This window comes from Hippocampus bargibanti, linkage group LG01, assembly GCF_051943395.1.
Source record: "Hippocampus bargibanti isolate YZ-2025 linkage group LG01, ASM5194339v1, whole genome shotgun sequence".
Taxonomy (NCBI): domain Eukaryota; kingdom Metazoa; phylum Chordata; class Actinopteri; order Syngnathiformes; family Syngnathidae; genus Hippocampus; species Hippocampus bargibanti.
Genome location: NC_142734.1, coordinates 27,624,915 through 27,640,195, shown reverse-complemented (window position 1 = coordinate 27,640,195; position 15,281 = coordinate 27,624,915). Strand labels below are relative to the sequence as shown.

Here is a 15,281-nt window from a genome sequence, read left to right as displayed (position 1 = left end):
GACAAACAGAGGAGGCGCAGCCATTCTGTTACAGAACACCAACTTTATTAACAAACATTGTATTCATGTTCTACCAAAAATAGAATGATTGAACCCACCACTGGTTCCAACAGGCCTTCTCTGCTGGCCTAAATCTATCTGAATCATAGACTGATCTGAGTGATATTTTGTCCATGAATTCTTATGAAGTAATTCCAAATTGTCATTCATCTGCTTTTCATTTCTTTCCCCTGTTGTGCTGCTTCCAGATGTGTCATTTCATATTTAACTCATTCACTGCCATTCCCAAATTTATTCAAATTTGTTCAAAGACATGACGTGGAGCGCCATTCCCCAATTTGTTCGGGTTTTGGTTTTTCTTGCGGGGGTGGCGATAAAGCGCTAGTCAAACCTCTCGCAATGTTTTTCCCTTCCACGAGGGGGCAGCATTTGCTTTTTGTCCATGTTAGCGCTTTGTTCCAGCTTCTGTACTTAAAGCGCTACATAAATCAATATATTGTATTTTGTACAGCCTCCCCCATTTCAAGCTCAGATAACTCCAGATACAACTTAGAATTAATTTTTTTTTTCCAGATGAAAGAAGAGAGTCTAAGGCAGGGGTGTCAAAGTCATTTTTTGCCGCGGGCCACATTGTAGTTATGGTTTCCTCTCGAGGGCCGTTATGAATTTGGGGAACCCATTAGAATGTTTAAATCCCTTCAAATATTACATATAGAGCACACAGCAAATTAATGAATAACTCGTTTTCAAATCTGAAGTCAAGAATAATGACTTTTATTGTGGTTGACAAATTTTGGCTCAGATTTTAGCAATCATCATGGAATTTAACAAGTTTGATTTGCTTTCGCGGGCCGAAAAAAATGATGTGACGGGCCGGATTTGGCCCGCGGGCCTTGACTTTGACACCTGTGGTCTAAGGTTTCTTACACTGAGTTGAATGTTGATGTAGTCCTAAAACTCAATATTCTGTGGGTCCTGGAATTTGAGTGAAAATGACAAAAACCCTGGCACTGAAGTGGACACATTTTTGCACCTTGTCTGGCAGTGAATGAGTTAAGCATCGAACCTATCACATTTCAGCCATTATTTGTTATCAGGGTCAGAAACCTACCCGGACGCCTTCACCAGTTCTGCGGCGAAGGCGTGCGGTCACGCTACCTTCACGTGGGTTTGTAGTAAATCACACCAGAGTTTGAGGAGTCACAGCTGTAGCTGCAGTCAAGGTTGTATAGTCAGAAAATAGTTATCAAGGGTTGGAGTGATTCAGACGTACCACTACTAAAGGCCGAGCTGTGAAATGCACAGCTCGCTCCTGCTTTGCACCCACTCTAGAACAGATCTCATTGTGTATCATACCATCCACAGTCAGGGTATGCACAACTTTGCTCAAAGCAATTATAATAAAAGCTGGAACAAGAAAAACTCCATTTGAGAAAAACAATAAAAGCAACATTTTGATGAGTATAACATACCGCAATGTACACTAATAGCGATGAAAGACAACTCACAGGGATCCCAATAAAAATTCCCAGAGAAGTGTATCAGGTTCATGGGCTCCGTTCCGTCCCTGCGTTACTGTATCACTTTCCACTCCAACAACATCTCAGTTCAATTTGACACTGACTTTCAATAGTTATAGTATTGGATCAGAAATAACAGCAGATCAGTAGATTAACTTGGAGGAATTCACAATATGATTCAAAGAACGCTCAAAGGCCCCCACGAACGTCACTTGAGCCCATCAGTTAGGAGACGCTTGATAGTATTCCTCCGGACTGACTTTCTTCACCCCGCCGAAATAATCCAGCACCCACACCTGTAACACATCACAGAGGGCGGAGTGATGAAGATAAAAATCTGAGACCTTCCAGGTGTGCTGTTGCGGTCCAGACTACCTGTGTAATATTGAACTTGGCAAAGAACCAGTCATGGTCCGAGGGCCAGTCGATCATCTCGGGGTGTCGGGTGAAGAGGGCTTTCTTTGCAAACTCCGCCTCTGTGCCGTTTACCTGAAGAAGAAAATGAACAGGTGCCTGTGAATGATCTGACAATCGAACACCGACAACTGGCAAGGCTCCCAAATGCTCCTGGGTGTTCATCTCGTCACTGGACTTTCTATAGCTTCGTCCGAGCCCCCTAGATTCTAGTGTGTGTGTAGGGGGGGGGGGGGCGTACCTCCAGCACCGATCCGGATAGGATGATGTGGGCGCACAGAGGACTTTGGGGGTCGAAGCCCTGCTGGCGGCAGTAAGCGGTCTGAGCCAATGACATGGACAAAGATGCCTGTTGGTTCACCTGCACGCAGACAAATTTTCATTTGACTTTTCTCAAGCTTGAAACAGGTCTCAGAGAATCCAACACACACGCACGCACATATACACACATATATACATATATATACACATACATATACATATATGTGTGTGTGTGTGTGTGTGTGTGTGTGTGTGTGTGTGTGTGTGTGTGTGTGTGTGTGTGTGTGTGTCAATAATCGTGAAATTCTACTCTAAAAGTTATAGTACCTATACAATATCCTATTTTTAGATGCACCTTTATTACTGTCTTGTGAAACAGTTTGGTTCACATGAAATGGTAATTGACTTTTGACCTCTCCTACAGTTTAGGACAGTAAAACAAAAAAGTCACTATGATATGCCAGAAGGCTACATTTGAAAGCAAAGGACTGCATCTCAAGCATGTGACTCTTCTGCAAAACTGCTGAGCCACAGTTGAAAAGCTGCTGAGTCATGGTGACACTTGTGCAATTGCATAAAGTCGTCCCGTAACATGCTGACGCGGTAATTCGTAACATTTGAGAAAAGGGTGTAAAGCACGCCTGTGAAATTCAAAGTTAAAATGAGAGATGTGATGCTGTAAGACAACAAATGTTAATTTTAATTGCCATTTTTGATATATTACGTAAATTATAAATTACCACACGATGTGTGGTAATTGTGGGGCGTGTATGCAACAGCTGGTATTAAGTTTTATTTATTCCTTTTTGAATACCCCTAAATTTGACTTCACCTAAATAGGCCAACAGTTTTCAATTAATCCTAAAACTTTACGCCAACGGATTTCTTCGTTTGGGGTGTTTGTTGCCAAAGATTAAGCACATCTTCGAAAAAGACGCACTATTGACGAAAACTTTCTAGTAAAGTACCTAATGGCGTTTGAGTGCAGAAATGTACACGATAGGAAACCGGTACCGCAAAAAAGTTGAAACTTCAAGAAAATATGTATATACACAACGAAAACAAATTTAAAAAATAGATAAGTCGCGTGCACAGGATAGCTAAACCCCACACGAAGTTTCGGAATAAATTACATGATATGCGACATTTTATCGAAAAATTACCTCTAGGTCCTGCACTGAGATTTCCATGTGGGTCAAGTACATATACGGCACGCCGGAACTGGAGCCCGGCGGCCCGTCGCTCACCGAGAACACGTTGGAGAAAGGCTGCCCCACAACCGGCTTGTGGCTGCTGATGGTGGCCATGGAAGCCCAGTCGCATTGGTGGGCGACGAACCGGGCGACCCGGGCCACCTGGTCGTGTGGGGGTACGCGGACCAGGGAAGAGCTCGCGGAGAGCCCCAAAAGTAGCAGGCAAAAACCCAAGAGAACTTTCATGGTCGACCGTAGAATTCGACCACCAGTCGAAAGTGTGAGTAAACAAAGTACAGGTGACGGCAGAAGAAACCTCTTCATCGAAAGTACAGGACTAAGATGTAAACAAATGGAGTCACTGGAAGTTCCGGTGTATATTTTCAAAATAAGACGATAAAAGCAATTACTTCCGTAAACATACGAACAAATGTACACGTAAACAACGTGGGATTCTCTGATTTTCTCCCACACATTCAAGTCCTGAATGAATGGCAGGATAACGGACCGCTCTAAATTTTCCAATTAGTCTTTTTTTCAGTGTGAGCGTCGATAATTGCTTTTGTGTATGTGCACCGCGATTGGCTGGCAACCAGTCCTGAATATAGCCCAGTTGCTGCCTAAAGACACTGGGATGCCCGTAACATTTTGGAAGATAATGTGGTTCACTCAGCTCATGGATGGATCGATGGATATACTGTGTGTGTGTGGGGGGGGGGGTTGTCTTTTGCGTGTGTCCACTGTGTATAATCGGAATCAGAATTAGAATCAGAATCATCTTTATTGCCAAGTATGTAAAACACACAAGGAATTTGTTAATCGCAATTAATCACATGGACAGTATAAGTATTTACTGCTAATGCAATAATAATACGAAATAAAATTGGAGAAAACTACAAACAAAATATGTAGATAAACATGAGTATAAATACATATACAGTATAATATGTATATAAACGAGTATACAACTCGTGCCTATCAACTGAATCCGTTTATATATTGGTATGGACACAATTCTACTTTTTTTCAAATAATTTTAAAGAATAGTACATTTTTAATCACGTAGTTGTTTTGCATCTGATAAGAACATTTCAATCACGTACAGTAGTTAATTTTCTATCAGTTAATTTTAACGTAACACGAATAATTTAAAAATAAACAACTACACCCAGATGAAAGTATAAATAATTTGATGCCTTCGGCTCTGATTTATTGGTGACATACTCAGTAGTTTGTTTTTTAAATATTTTGTTAGCGGCATTTACGTCGACGTGGTGACGTCACTCCAGGTTTGACCCGGAAGTGACGCCCTCGGGCCCGTCAGACTGTTGATGTTTTGTGCACGAGCTCTCGCCCGGGAACAAGGAGACGTATTTCAGGTTATTTTCTCGTTCGTTTGTATGTTGTGTTCCGTCCAAACGTCGATGGGATTCGTCGAGTTCTCGACGGAGAAAATTCGCTCGATGATTTGCGGCTAGCCAGCTAGCTCGACGCCAAACAGCCAATCTTTTGATCCAAAAAGGCGGACCGACTCGTCGCCCTCTACCCCCTCCACCGTCCCCCCACCCCTTTTCCTCCCCACCATGACGATCCTGCCCAAAAAGAAACCCAGCTCCGGGGTCGGGGTCGCGGATCACGCTGATGACAGCGACCGGCGGAGCGTCGCGGACTCTCACCAGCACCCCCACCCGCACCCTCACGCTGGTAGGACGGGAGCCCGGCCTCGCGCTTCTCCTCCGCCGTGGACGTACCAGACCGCGCCGCCTTCCGCGAGAGATGAGCGGCGGAGCATCGAAGCGGGCTCCCGGCCGCAACAGGCCTCTCCTCCGCCTGGCGGCTCCGTGGCCTCCGCGGGGCCGTGCGACGGTCGAGACGGCGGTGGTGGCGGAGTCGGCGGCGGCGGCCTGGTGGCGAGCTCCCGCGGGGACCTGGTGGTGCAAGCCGGTGTGGTGGGCTGCGGCGGGAGTATCGGCGGCTGCTGCTCCGGACCCGGACTCAGTAAGAGGCGACGGCAAGCGGGCACCTGCTCCGGCTCGGCGGCACTGGCCGGAGGCGGGCAGGCCGGCGTGAGCGGTCCCGGCGGCGTGGGCTCCAGCCAAGAACCGGACGAGGGAGCCGGCGGCAACAACAGCGAGGACGAATACGAGAACGCCGCCCGCCTGCAGGCAGTTGATCCGGCCACCGCCGAGCAGGTAAGCGCCGGAAATTCAATTCGGTGTCGGGCTCTTGAGTCGCGTCTAAAATGGACGCTACGGGACGTGGGAGTGAGTCAATGAGGGTTGTTTTAGGCTCATGTCATTCATGTCGTCGCCATGGCAACGTGGCTGGGCTCGCGATCACTAAAAGACAATTCTGGTGGGTAGTAACAAAGAATTAATGCCGCAGTACTCCATTGGAGTATTGCCTCACAGTGAGGAGGTCATGAGTTCGATTTTGGGACCTGGCCTTCTCTTGTCGAGTTTGCATCTTCTCCCCATCTCTGTGTGGGTTTTCTCCGGGTACTCTGGTTTCCTCCTATATTCTTTTTGATGATACATATATCGAATGTGTTTATATGTAAGCTTTGACCAATCGAAATGCACTTGGCAGCATGAAATCAAGGTTTAGAGAGAATTGTGTTTAGTTTAATTGTTTAATTTGTCTCATGCTCTCCTAAAAATCACCTGAAAATGAAAAAAAAAAAAAATTGGGGGGGGGGACTGAAAAGAGAAAAAACATACAAACAAGACTTTACATACATTTGTTTGAAGGCAATTTATATGCATTGACCTGAATGTGGACAAACATCTGCCAGTTGGTATGCCGTGTCAGTCAGTGGTCCTCACCCATTGGTACCGGTTCACGATCCATTTGCGACCCAGTCGCAAAGACTCAGATCTGCAAGGAAATTGACCCCATCAGTGGCGGAAATGTGTGCGACTTGAACCAAGTCCCCCTTCTTACAATTCTTACATTGCAAGTTAAAATCGAGATATTCTGCCAAGGAATGAAAGACAAAGTTTTAAATTAGAAAGGAAGTGGAGCAAAGTGACCAAACGTACGTCGTAGATACTTTGATGATTATTGTGAATTTATATTTCATTCATAGAGCAATTGTGGATGGATGTCATTTGCGAAATAGCTGGATTTGAAATTGCTTCACACATCTGCAAAACCGCGTACAACGATATTTACATTTTTTTATTTAACAGTGAAGAACTTCCAATTATGTTGAGAGTTTTGTTGATTTGGGGGAATGTTTACCTCTCCTATTATTCCCCATTATGTCACTATATAGTCACATTTTGATCTGTCTGTCCACCACTGCTCAAGAGCACAATATGTGTGTAAGCTTGCGTGTGTTTTGCTGAACAAGCGTTTTCCAAATGTGGTTGTTTACTTAGCTTTTCTTGAGCGTGCTTGTGGTGACGCAAAGTTTTCCTCACAAGTCGTATGGCTGACGGTGGAACAGAAACGCTCTTCATGGGCGACCATTTTGGGACAGCTTGCGGTTGTATTCCAACCGATATCTATTGTGCCGACCCCAAATAATTTCCAAACTGGGGTTATATTATTATATATATGTATCAGTTCTCATGCAACTCGGTTTTTGACCAAAAATGTTGGGTTTTTAATGCCCCGGTATACAACCGAAATTCGGTGTGCCTTCCTCTTTGTGACCGACGCATTAGTATTGTTGAATGCGTCTGTATAAGTATTGTTGAATAACTCCACACAGCTCTAATCATTAATTGTGAATAATTGTGTGTGCATGTGCAGCAAGAGCACTGGTTTGAAAAAGCTCTACGGGACAAGAAAGGTTTCGTCATCAAGAAGATGAAGGAGGACGGCGCTTGTCTCTTCCGAGCTGTCGGTGAGTCAAATGTTTCCTCCGATGGCCAGGTGTCACTGTAAAAAAAAAAATCACCTGACCATTTCCTACAAACCAAAACATCTTTATTTATGTGGAGCCAATTCACAATAGCTCCAGCTGTCATCAAGAGTTCACATATAATATCATAGCATGTATGTGTGTTTCAGCTGACCAGGTCTATGGCGATCAGGACATGCACGAGGTGGTGAGAAAACACTGCATGGACTACCTTGTGAGTGGCACCTACTTTCTTGTCCTTCCCTGTTTTAGTCCGTTTCCGTTCTACTTTTTCATTTATTTACTTCCCTCACAAAAAAATGAAAAAATACACATCAGGAAATTGTGTCAAATATGGCAAATACTATGATGAATAAGATCTTTTTTCCCCAATGTTATTTGTTTTATTAGCTCGAGTGAATCAAATAATTGAAACCATTTCAGGTAAAAAAAATAGCTAAGTCAATGGAGCCATAAAAGCCAAAAGGAAGAGAAGAAGATCTTACTTGTATTTTTTATTCCATAAATATGTTTTTATGAACTGGTTATAAGGAGAAAGCTTCAAGTAAGGTGTGTGTGGGTTGCAGCACATTGGAAATCTTCAAAGCAAAGAAATTTGGTTACGTAGACACTAGAAAGAAATAAGTCTATTACTAAGTGTAAGTCTGTTCTCTTTATCTTGTCTGTAATACCGTAGAATATAAAAATAGCACAGGATTGATTGTGTCGTAACTAAAGAAAATGGAAAATGTTTGTTTATTTTATGTATGAATACATTATTTGACTTGAATGTGAATTGTTTGTTGATATATTATAAAAATAGATTTTACTCCAATAATGGTTTTTCATGAGCAATTTAGAAATACAGTAAAGTCTCGTTATATCGATATCGGATATATCGATAGTCCCGGTTATATCGATACTATTTCTATGCACGCACGGAGAAAATTACATGCAAACAGGGTCGGATATATCGATAGTCCCGGTTATATCGATATTTTTTACATGAATATCGATATAAACTGTACATGTATCATGCTCCAATGAATGTATTTTGATTTACAGGTCGTTATATCGATATATCGATAGTCCCGGTTATATCGATATTTTTTCGGACTCCCTTGAATATCGATATAACGAGACTTTACTGTATTTCAATCAGTTTTGTATACTTCGGCAATCAAGTTAAATCGGGCCCATCAATTTTAGAATTTGGCCCGCCTCCTTTTCAGACATAAGGAGGCCCGTTGGACCCCCCTTTTAAATTCCCAGATGCAATATGTGAGTTAGTTTTTTTTTTTTTTTGTCTTTTCCCCTCGCAGATGAAGAACGCCGACTATTTTTCCAACTACGTGACGGAGGATTTCACCACTTACATCAACCGAAAGAGGAAAAACAATTGCCATGGAAACCACATTGAGATGCAAGCCATGGCAGAAATGTACAACAGGCCCGTGGAGGTGTACCAGTACGGCACAGGTGCCTTCTGTTCGTTCTCGTCGCGTTCCGAAAAATCTCTACCTTGGATTTGAATTTTCCACATGGACCTCCATCGCATTAAGTTAATCGTAAAATTTAAATCCAATTCGTCTACAATTACCAAAACAGCATAACAGCTGACACCCACGTCACTCACCAGGCCGGGCCGTCCTTTGTAAGCCATACACATTCAGGTTGTTCATGTCTCCTATTAATTCACGCTATAATCATTAGAATCCTTAATTCGAATCATATCCAAATTCTGCAGCCCGACTCATTGTAACCGCCAATCAGCTGCCTCCAGGCTAAGCCCCGCCTCTTGATTTGACAGAGCCCATCAACACCTTCCACGGCATCCAGCAGAATAACGACGAGCCCATCCGAGTGAGCTACCACCGTAACGTCCACTACAACTCTGTTGTCAACCCCAACAAGGCCACCATCGGCGTGGGCCTCGGCCTGCCCGCCTTCAAACCGGGGGTACGAAACTGCACACTTGCACCCCATTTATTTATTTGCCTCTTCTCTCAGAGGTCAACACCAGGAATAGACTAATTACTCCGCGGTTTAGAGGGTGGGAGTGGGTTCATTTTCAAACAAATGGGACATCATGTTTGGAGATAAATTTTAAAAAACAAAACAAAGAAATGCATTTAAAAAAATTGAGGAGTGCTAAGTTGATAAAAATTACATGTTGTACTCTCTCTGTCTCTCGCCCTCTCTTTCGCTCTCTCTCTCTCTCTCTGTCTCTCTCTCACACACACACACACACACTACAGTACAGTTTAATGAAAGTGGATGAAATTAATTACTACAGTTAAGCGGATATAAAAAAAAAAACAAATTGTTTTCATAATGTATTAATAAATTATATTTACTAAATACATTTTAATAAATACATAATATATATAGTAGATAATAAATAAAACAATAATTTTAAAAATAAAATCACATGAAAAAAAATCATGTAAATCATTAAACTGTACCGGCAATTACTGACAATATTTTGTTCACTCAGCCCAATTGGATGATTAAAAAAAACAAACATAGATGAATAAAAAAATAAATAAACACATCCGCCAGGGAAGTACTCAGGAAAACAATTGACTTCAGATGCTAAATCAGTCTTTATTTTTAATCTTTGATAAATGACTGGAAAGACATTGTTGGTACACACTTACCAATATAAAACACATGAAAAAATTCACCTTCCATTTCATGACCACTTTTAAATCACCTCCCCAGTACGCGGACCAATCCCTGATGAAGTCGGCCATCAAGACATCCGAGGAGTCGTGGATCGAACAGCAGATGCTGGAGGACAAGAAGCGAGCGAGCGACTGGGAAGCGACGTGCGAGGCCATCGAGGAGCAGGTGGCCCGGGAGTCGTACCTGCAGTGGCTCCGAGACCAGGAGAAGCAGGCCCGACATGTCAGTGCAATGTCTCTTGAAAAAAAAAAATACTACAAAAACTACGAAGATATTTGTTCCTACAAATTGTCATCTTCGTCCCTCCAGCCTCGGAAGGCAAGCGCCACCTGCAGCTCAGCCACGGCGGCGGCCTCCAGTGGCCTGGAGGACTGGGCCGCTCGGTCGCCTCGGCAACGAGACTCAGAGCCCTCCCACTCGGACCTCACCAGCGCCCCGTCGACGATCATCAAGCCGCCTTCCCCCGCCGGTGCCGCCCTCATCCTCAACAAGCCGCCCTCACCTTGCGCGCCGGGTAATGTCTCGTAAAGTTTGGATAATTAACCATTTTGGCAAATACCGTATTTTCTGGTGTATGAGATGCATCCAAAAGCCTTGATTTTCGGTGCCTTAGAGTCCGGTGCGGCTTATATGTGAAGTTTTAGAGCCGGAATTTGTTCTCAATTTTGCCATAATTTCCCATTTTTGGCATAATAATTAGAAATGGAAAATTGGTTTTTTGTTTGTTTTTGTATTTAGTGTCTCCCCCCAAAAATACAAATTTTCTCAAAATTTTATAGCCAAAATACATTTACGAAACAGCGATTCATTTCTGTAATCTCTTAAAGGACAACCTTCGTCACTTTTTTGTTTCCTGACCAGAAAAACGTTTCATAGCATCTAAAATACCCAAAACATGCAGTATGATATTTTTATTCAAATGCAAAACACCAATAAAAATGACTTAAAGTGTCCAAAATCTGCAAAAAATTGAGCTGCGAATTGGGCATTTTCAGAAAGTCCCGCCCCCCATTCGTGACGTTACGCCAAGACGTCTCAAGACGAATCAAAACAATGGCTTCAGATTCGGAGATGATACTTTCTTGTTACACATCCAGTTATGAATATGATTCAAATAGTTCTGAAGAGGAAAGCATACATCTTTGCAATCGATTAAAGAATTTATTCCGTGCCATTTAAGGCAACATTGGGGTGAAATGTCTCACCCAAAAAGAGGCAGAAAATGGCCACCGAGCTCCTGTGAGGAATGAATCAGCCCGTTTCCACAGGCTGATAAATTCCTTACATAGAGCTTGGACGCCCTCTTCTGGCTCTTTCTGGTGCAACACAAGGTTTTCAGACCAAAACAAGTACAGCAAAATACAGTGACGTGATGGAAGGACTGCTACAATGTGTCCTTTTTTCGGTCAGGGGCGTTCGTTCAGTGACGTCACGTACGGACTCGTCACCAACTCAAAAACAAGACTTCCTGAATATTCAGAGCGAGTCTTAAAACGTAAAATATAGCTATATGCGGTGGAATCTTTGTAAAATACACTCAGTAGAAGTCATTTGAAGCCATTTTACAAATTATGGACACAACTTGTCCGGAGACGTCGGTTGTCCTTTAAAATTACTTTGCAAGGTGGATTTTTTTTCTCCATTTTGCCATCATTTTCTGTTTTTGGCACAATCTTTAGAAATTAAAATTTTTGCGTATTTTTTTTCTTGTTTTTGTATTTAGTGTCTCAAAAACACAAAATTAATTTATTTCTGAAAATTTTATGCCAAAATATATATTAAACGTTTCATTTTGGTAATGTCTTATTCATTTCAATAATCTCTTCCAATTACTTTGCAAGGTGGAATTTTTGTTCCTGATTTGGTCATAATTTCCCATTTTTTGCATAACAACTAGAAATGGAAAATGTGATGTTATTCTGCTTGATTTTGTATTTAGTGTCTTCAAAAAAAATGTTTATTTCAGAAAATTTTAAAGCCAAAATACATAAATAAAACTCTTAAAATTACTTTGCAAGGTGGAATTTTTTTCTCAATTTCACCATATTTTTTGCTTTTGGCACACTCATTAGAAATGGAAAAATTGGCAGGTTTTTTTGCTTGTTTTTGTATTTTATGTCCCAAAAAGAAATGCATTTATTTCTGAAAATTTTAAAGCCAAAATAAATATAAAACAGAGTTTCATTTTGGTAAGGTCTTAAAATTACTTTGTCAGGTGCAATTTTTTTTCCCAATTTTGCCATAATATTCCGTTTTTGGAAGATCTTTGAAAATGATATTTATTATTGCATAGTGATAAACCGATAAAATCCTGAAATATATTTGAGCTAATAAAAATGCAGAAAATACCACACATATTCGTATTCTGCAATTTCTATTTTTGTGTTTCACTTCAAAAAAGGCAAATGATGGCAAAATCCATTTTAAAATATGTCATTCATTGAAGGTTCGCCAAAGAGTGCAAAAAACACGATAATTAAAATTTGCCCGCTGCTGCAAATGCTTCAAATCCATAAAAGTAATTAGAACTGGCAGAATAATAACATTTAACTGATGGACGATTTGGGTGACCTCAGACACGTGGTGGCCATGGCCCATCGGGTCCACTGTTCATATCGACCCCCTTGGCTCGTCGTGAATTTCCATTTAATCCCCTGAGAAGTTTCCGGCTTGAGAAACATTGTCAATTTTGCAGCCTGACTGGTCATGCATCTTTTTTGCGAGCATGTTTTACATTTATGTGACAATGCGTTTGTGTGTTTGCAGGTCCCAGTAATCAGAGTCGTCATCATTTAGAGTACAGAGCCATTATGCAGGAGATGTCACCTACAGCATTCGGTGAGAAAGATCCAACATGTCCATTATGTGGGGAGGGATGATTTTTTTCCCTCTTCTAAAATTGTTTATTCACGTATTTATTTGTTTGTTTGTTGTTATATTTATTGGTGTATTTGTTCATCTATCTATTTCTCTGTCTAGCTAGCTCGCTAGCTATTTATTTATGTATTTATTTGGTTGTTTATTTAGTTCTTTGGTGATTTATTTGTATGTTTGTTTATTTTTTTTGTTTATTTATATTCATCCCCGACCATTTTTTTTTGGGGGGGGGGGGGGGGCGTCACGCCGCAACCCATTAGTAACAATTTTCCGACGTTTGTCTACTTTTGCAACTTGGTACTATTGTTCAGTCCACATATTTGAATTGATTGTTAATTTACAACATATACAGTAAAGTCTCGTTATATCGATATTCTCGGGAGTCGGAAAAAATATCGATATAACCGGACTATCGATATGTCCGATCCTGCGGCATGTAAATTTTCTCCTTGCGTTCATAGAAATACAGTAAAGTCTCGTTATATCGATATTCAAGGGAGTCCGAAAAAATATCGATATAACCGGGACTATCGATATATCCGACCCTGTTTGCATGTAATTTTCTCCGTGCGTGCATAGAAATAGTATCGATATAACCGGGACTATCGATATATCCGATATCGATATAACAAGACTTTACTGTAGTATCGTAATAAGCAGTACTATCGATATAACCGATATCGATATAACGAGACTTTACTGTACTTCCGCCTTCCGCCGTGTCAACAAAACTTGTTGTTGACACTCTGACGAAGGCGGAAGTATACGACTAAACATGTCAGGTATGTGATCACCTACAATACACTATAAGAAAAAAATCTGTTGTAAATTAGATATCAAGTAGACAGGATGAACTTACTACAACTATTATGATTGTTATTTTGCATCATATTAATGTATTGTATGGTGTATACGGCGCACCCAAAAGCCTTGATTTTCTTGAAAAGATGATCCTGCGCCTTATACGCCAGTGCGCCTTATATGTATAGTCATATTGAGCCACAACAAATCTCCTCGCAACTACTTTTAGCCGCCGCCGACTGCAACGTCGCACAGTCCTACCAGGGTCTTGGGAGGGTGTGGGTGTAGATTGCTTGTATGTCATGTAAAAAAATTAATGTGTTGATCTCCCCCCCCCCCCCACAAACCAGGTCTGAGCGACTGGGAGGATGACGAGATCCTAGCATCCGTCCTGGCAGTGTCCCAACAGGAATATTTGGACAACATGAAACATCAAAGCGGTTCCGTTCAGCATCGAGAGCGAGAGGCTTCACCAGACAGCAGCTGATGGACACACATTGGCGACACATGAACACCCCCCTCCTACCCCGTGAACCACTGAAGACAAAGGCAGATGAAAGAAATGCAGTTTCCCCCCTCCCCTCAATATTTTATTCCACCCCCCCCCTTCACTTTTTTCCTAGTGGGAACTTGAGCGCACTCTGTCTCAACACGAAAGTTAGAAACGAGCTAACCACACATAAAGTCAGGAAAGAGATATTGAGATTGCATCCACGGGATCAAAACACACAATTTTTCTGCTCGCATGTTCCACCTTTTTATCCCTGTTTAATTACCGAGCGGCGGCGACCACAAGCCGCCAGAAACAATGTTGCTACCTGACATCACTTTTGATTTTTGCTATTTCTTCTAATTTATTCTGCTTTGCACAAATGACACCACTCACAAATTTTTTCGAGTGCCGGGCCATTTTTTTTTTTTTTTGTTTTTGGTTGCAATTTCAGGAAACGAACCTGATATCCACTCGAAACTTCCCAGGGTGAAATCGCATTTGAGCTTCCTTTTTTTTCTCTCATCCAACGTGCAAACACAGCAGAATGGACCAATCCAAATAGAATTGATCTTTAAACGGTTCTCTTCATCATGCGAACAACACCTTGCAAATCGCAAATGAGACTGGAAGCGTCACAAAAAGGCAACGTAAATGAAAAATAAGAAAGCGCGCATGAATGTTGCCCATCGTTTTCTCCTGAGTTGATAAGTACTGAAACATTCAACTCTCGAACAGAATTGTTTTTCAAAATTGAAAGGGGTCATGGTTCACCTGAAAAAAAATGTTTGAGCGTATTTCAGGTTCATCCTAAAATTATAGCTGAAACCCCAATATCTCAAACCGGAATGCGACTTGTGTAAATATATTTTGAGAGGAGCTCACAGCGATCGCCTCTAGCGGGCGGCATTGTTCTTATGAGCTGTCGGCCCAACCACGGTTTTATTTAATTTGCGTTAGGCCAAAAACACATTGCCAATTCCCTTGCTTCGCTCGTCTACCACTGGTGAAAACGAGACTTCTTAGCGCCCACCGTGTTAGCTGAAACTAGCTAGCTGGGATAAAGGGAAAATTTTCTCGCAGGGTTGAAATGTTCTCAAAAAGGTGAGCGAGCTAGCGTCACTAGCCTAACCACGACGTTGAAACGTCATCATTTCGTGATAGCGGTTCTTTTTGGACGAGTTAGT

At 41.8% G+C, this 15,281-nt stretch overlaps 2 protein-coding genes across 2 annotated transcripts; one reads left to right on the top strand and one right to left on the bottom strand.

The window, feature by feature from the left end:
* Positions 1 to 21: 21 nt before the first annotated feature.
* On the bottom strand, positions 22 to 3,743 carry creg1 (cellular repressor of E1A stimulated genes 1). Its single transcript, XM_089006929.1, has 4 exons — positions 3,359 to 3,743; positions 2,176 to 2,295; positions 1,896 to 2,009; positions 22 to 1,816 (listed from the first exon to the last, which is right to left on the bottom strand). The coding sequence occupies exons 1-4, from the start codon at positions 3,710 to 3,712 to the stop codon at positions 1,742 to 1,744; spliced, it is 663 nt and encodes a 220-aa protein (XP_088863055.1). The 5' UTR covers positions 3,713 to 3,743; the 3' UTR covers positions 22 to 1,741.
* A 675-nt stretch (positions 3,744 to 4,418) lies between these two features.
* On the top strand, positions 4,419 to 14,496 carry otud5a (OTU deubiquitinase 5a). The gene is made up of 9 exons (XM_089006918.1): positions 4,419 to 5,580; positions 7,148 to 7,241; positions 7,409 to 7,473; positions 8,561 to 8,717; positions 9,049 to 9,197; positions 9,963 to 10,148; positions 10,236 to 10,440; positions 12,693 to 12,764; positions 13,955 to 14,496. Exons 1-9 carry the CDS (start codon positions 4,972 to 4,974, stop codon positions 14,089 to 14,091), a joined length of 1,674 nt encoding a protein of 557 aa, XP_088863044.1. The 5' UTR covers positions 4,419 to 4,971; the 3' UTR covers positions 14,092 to 14,496.
* Positions 14,497 to 15,281: the final 785 nt, after the last annotated feature.

What these genes read in the sequence shown, in the direction of transcription:
- otud5a (XM_089006918.1), top strand. Translation starts at nt 4,972, where the DNA reads ATGACGATCCTGCCCAAAAAGAAACCCAGCTCCGGGGTCGGGGTCGCG. An exon ending in AACACTGCATGGACTACCTT is followed by an intron (nt 7,474 to 8,560) that starts GTGAGTGGCACC and finishes TTCCCCTCGCAG; the next exon opens with ATGAAGAACGCCGACTATTT. An exon ending in GCCCTCACCTTGCGCGCCGG is followed by an intron (nt 10,441 to 12,692) that starts GTAATGTCTCGT and finishes GTGTGTTTGCAG; the next exon opens with GTCCCAGTAATCAGAGTCGT.
- creg1 (XM_089006929.1), bottom strand. Translation starts at nt 3,712, where the DNA reads ATGAAGAGGTTTCTTCTGCCGTCACCTGTACTTTGTTTACTCACACTT. An exon ending in TCTCAGTGCAGGACCTAGAG is followed by an intron (nt 2,296 to 3,358) that starts GTAATTTTTCGA and finishes GTCTGCGTGCAG; the next exon opens with GTGAACCAACAGGCATCTTT. An exon ending in TATCCGGATCGGTGCTGGAG is followed by an intron (nt 2,010 to 2,175) that starts GTACGCCCCCCC and finishes TTTCTTCTTCAG; the next exon opens with GTAAACGGCACAGAGGCGGA.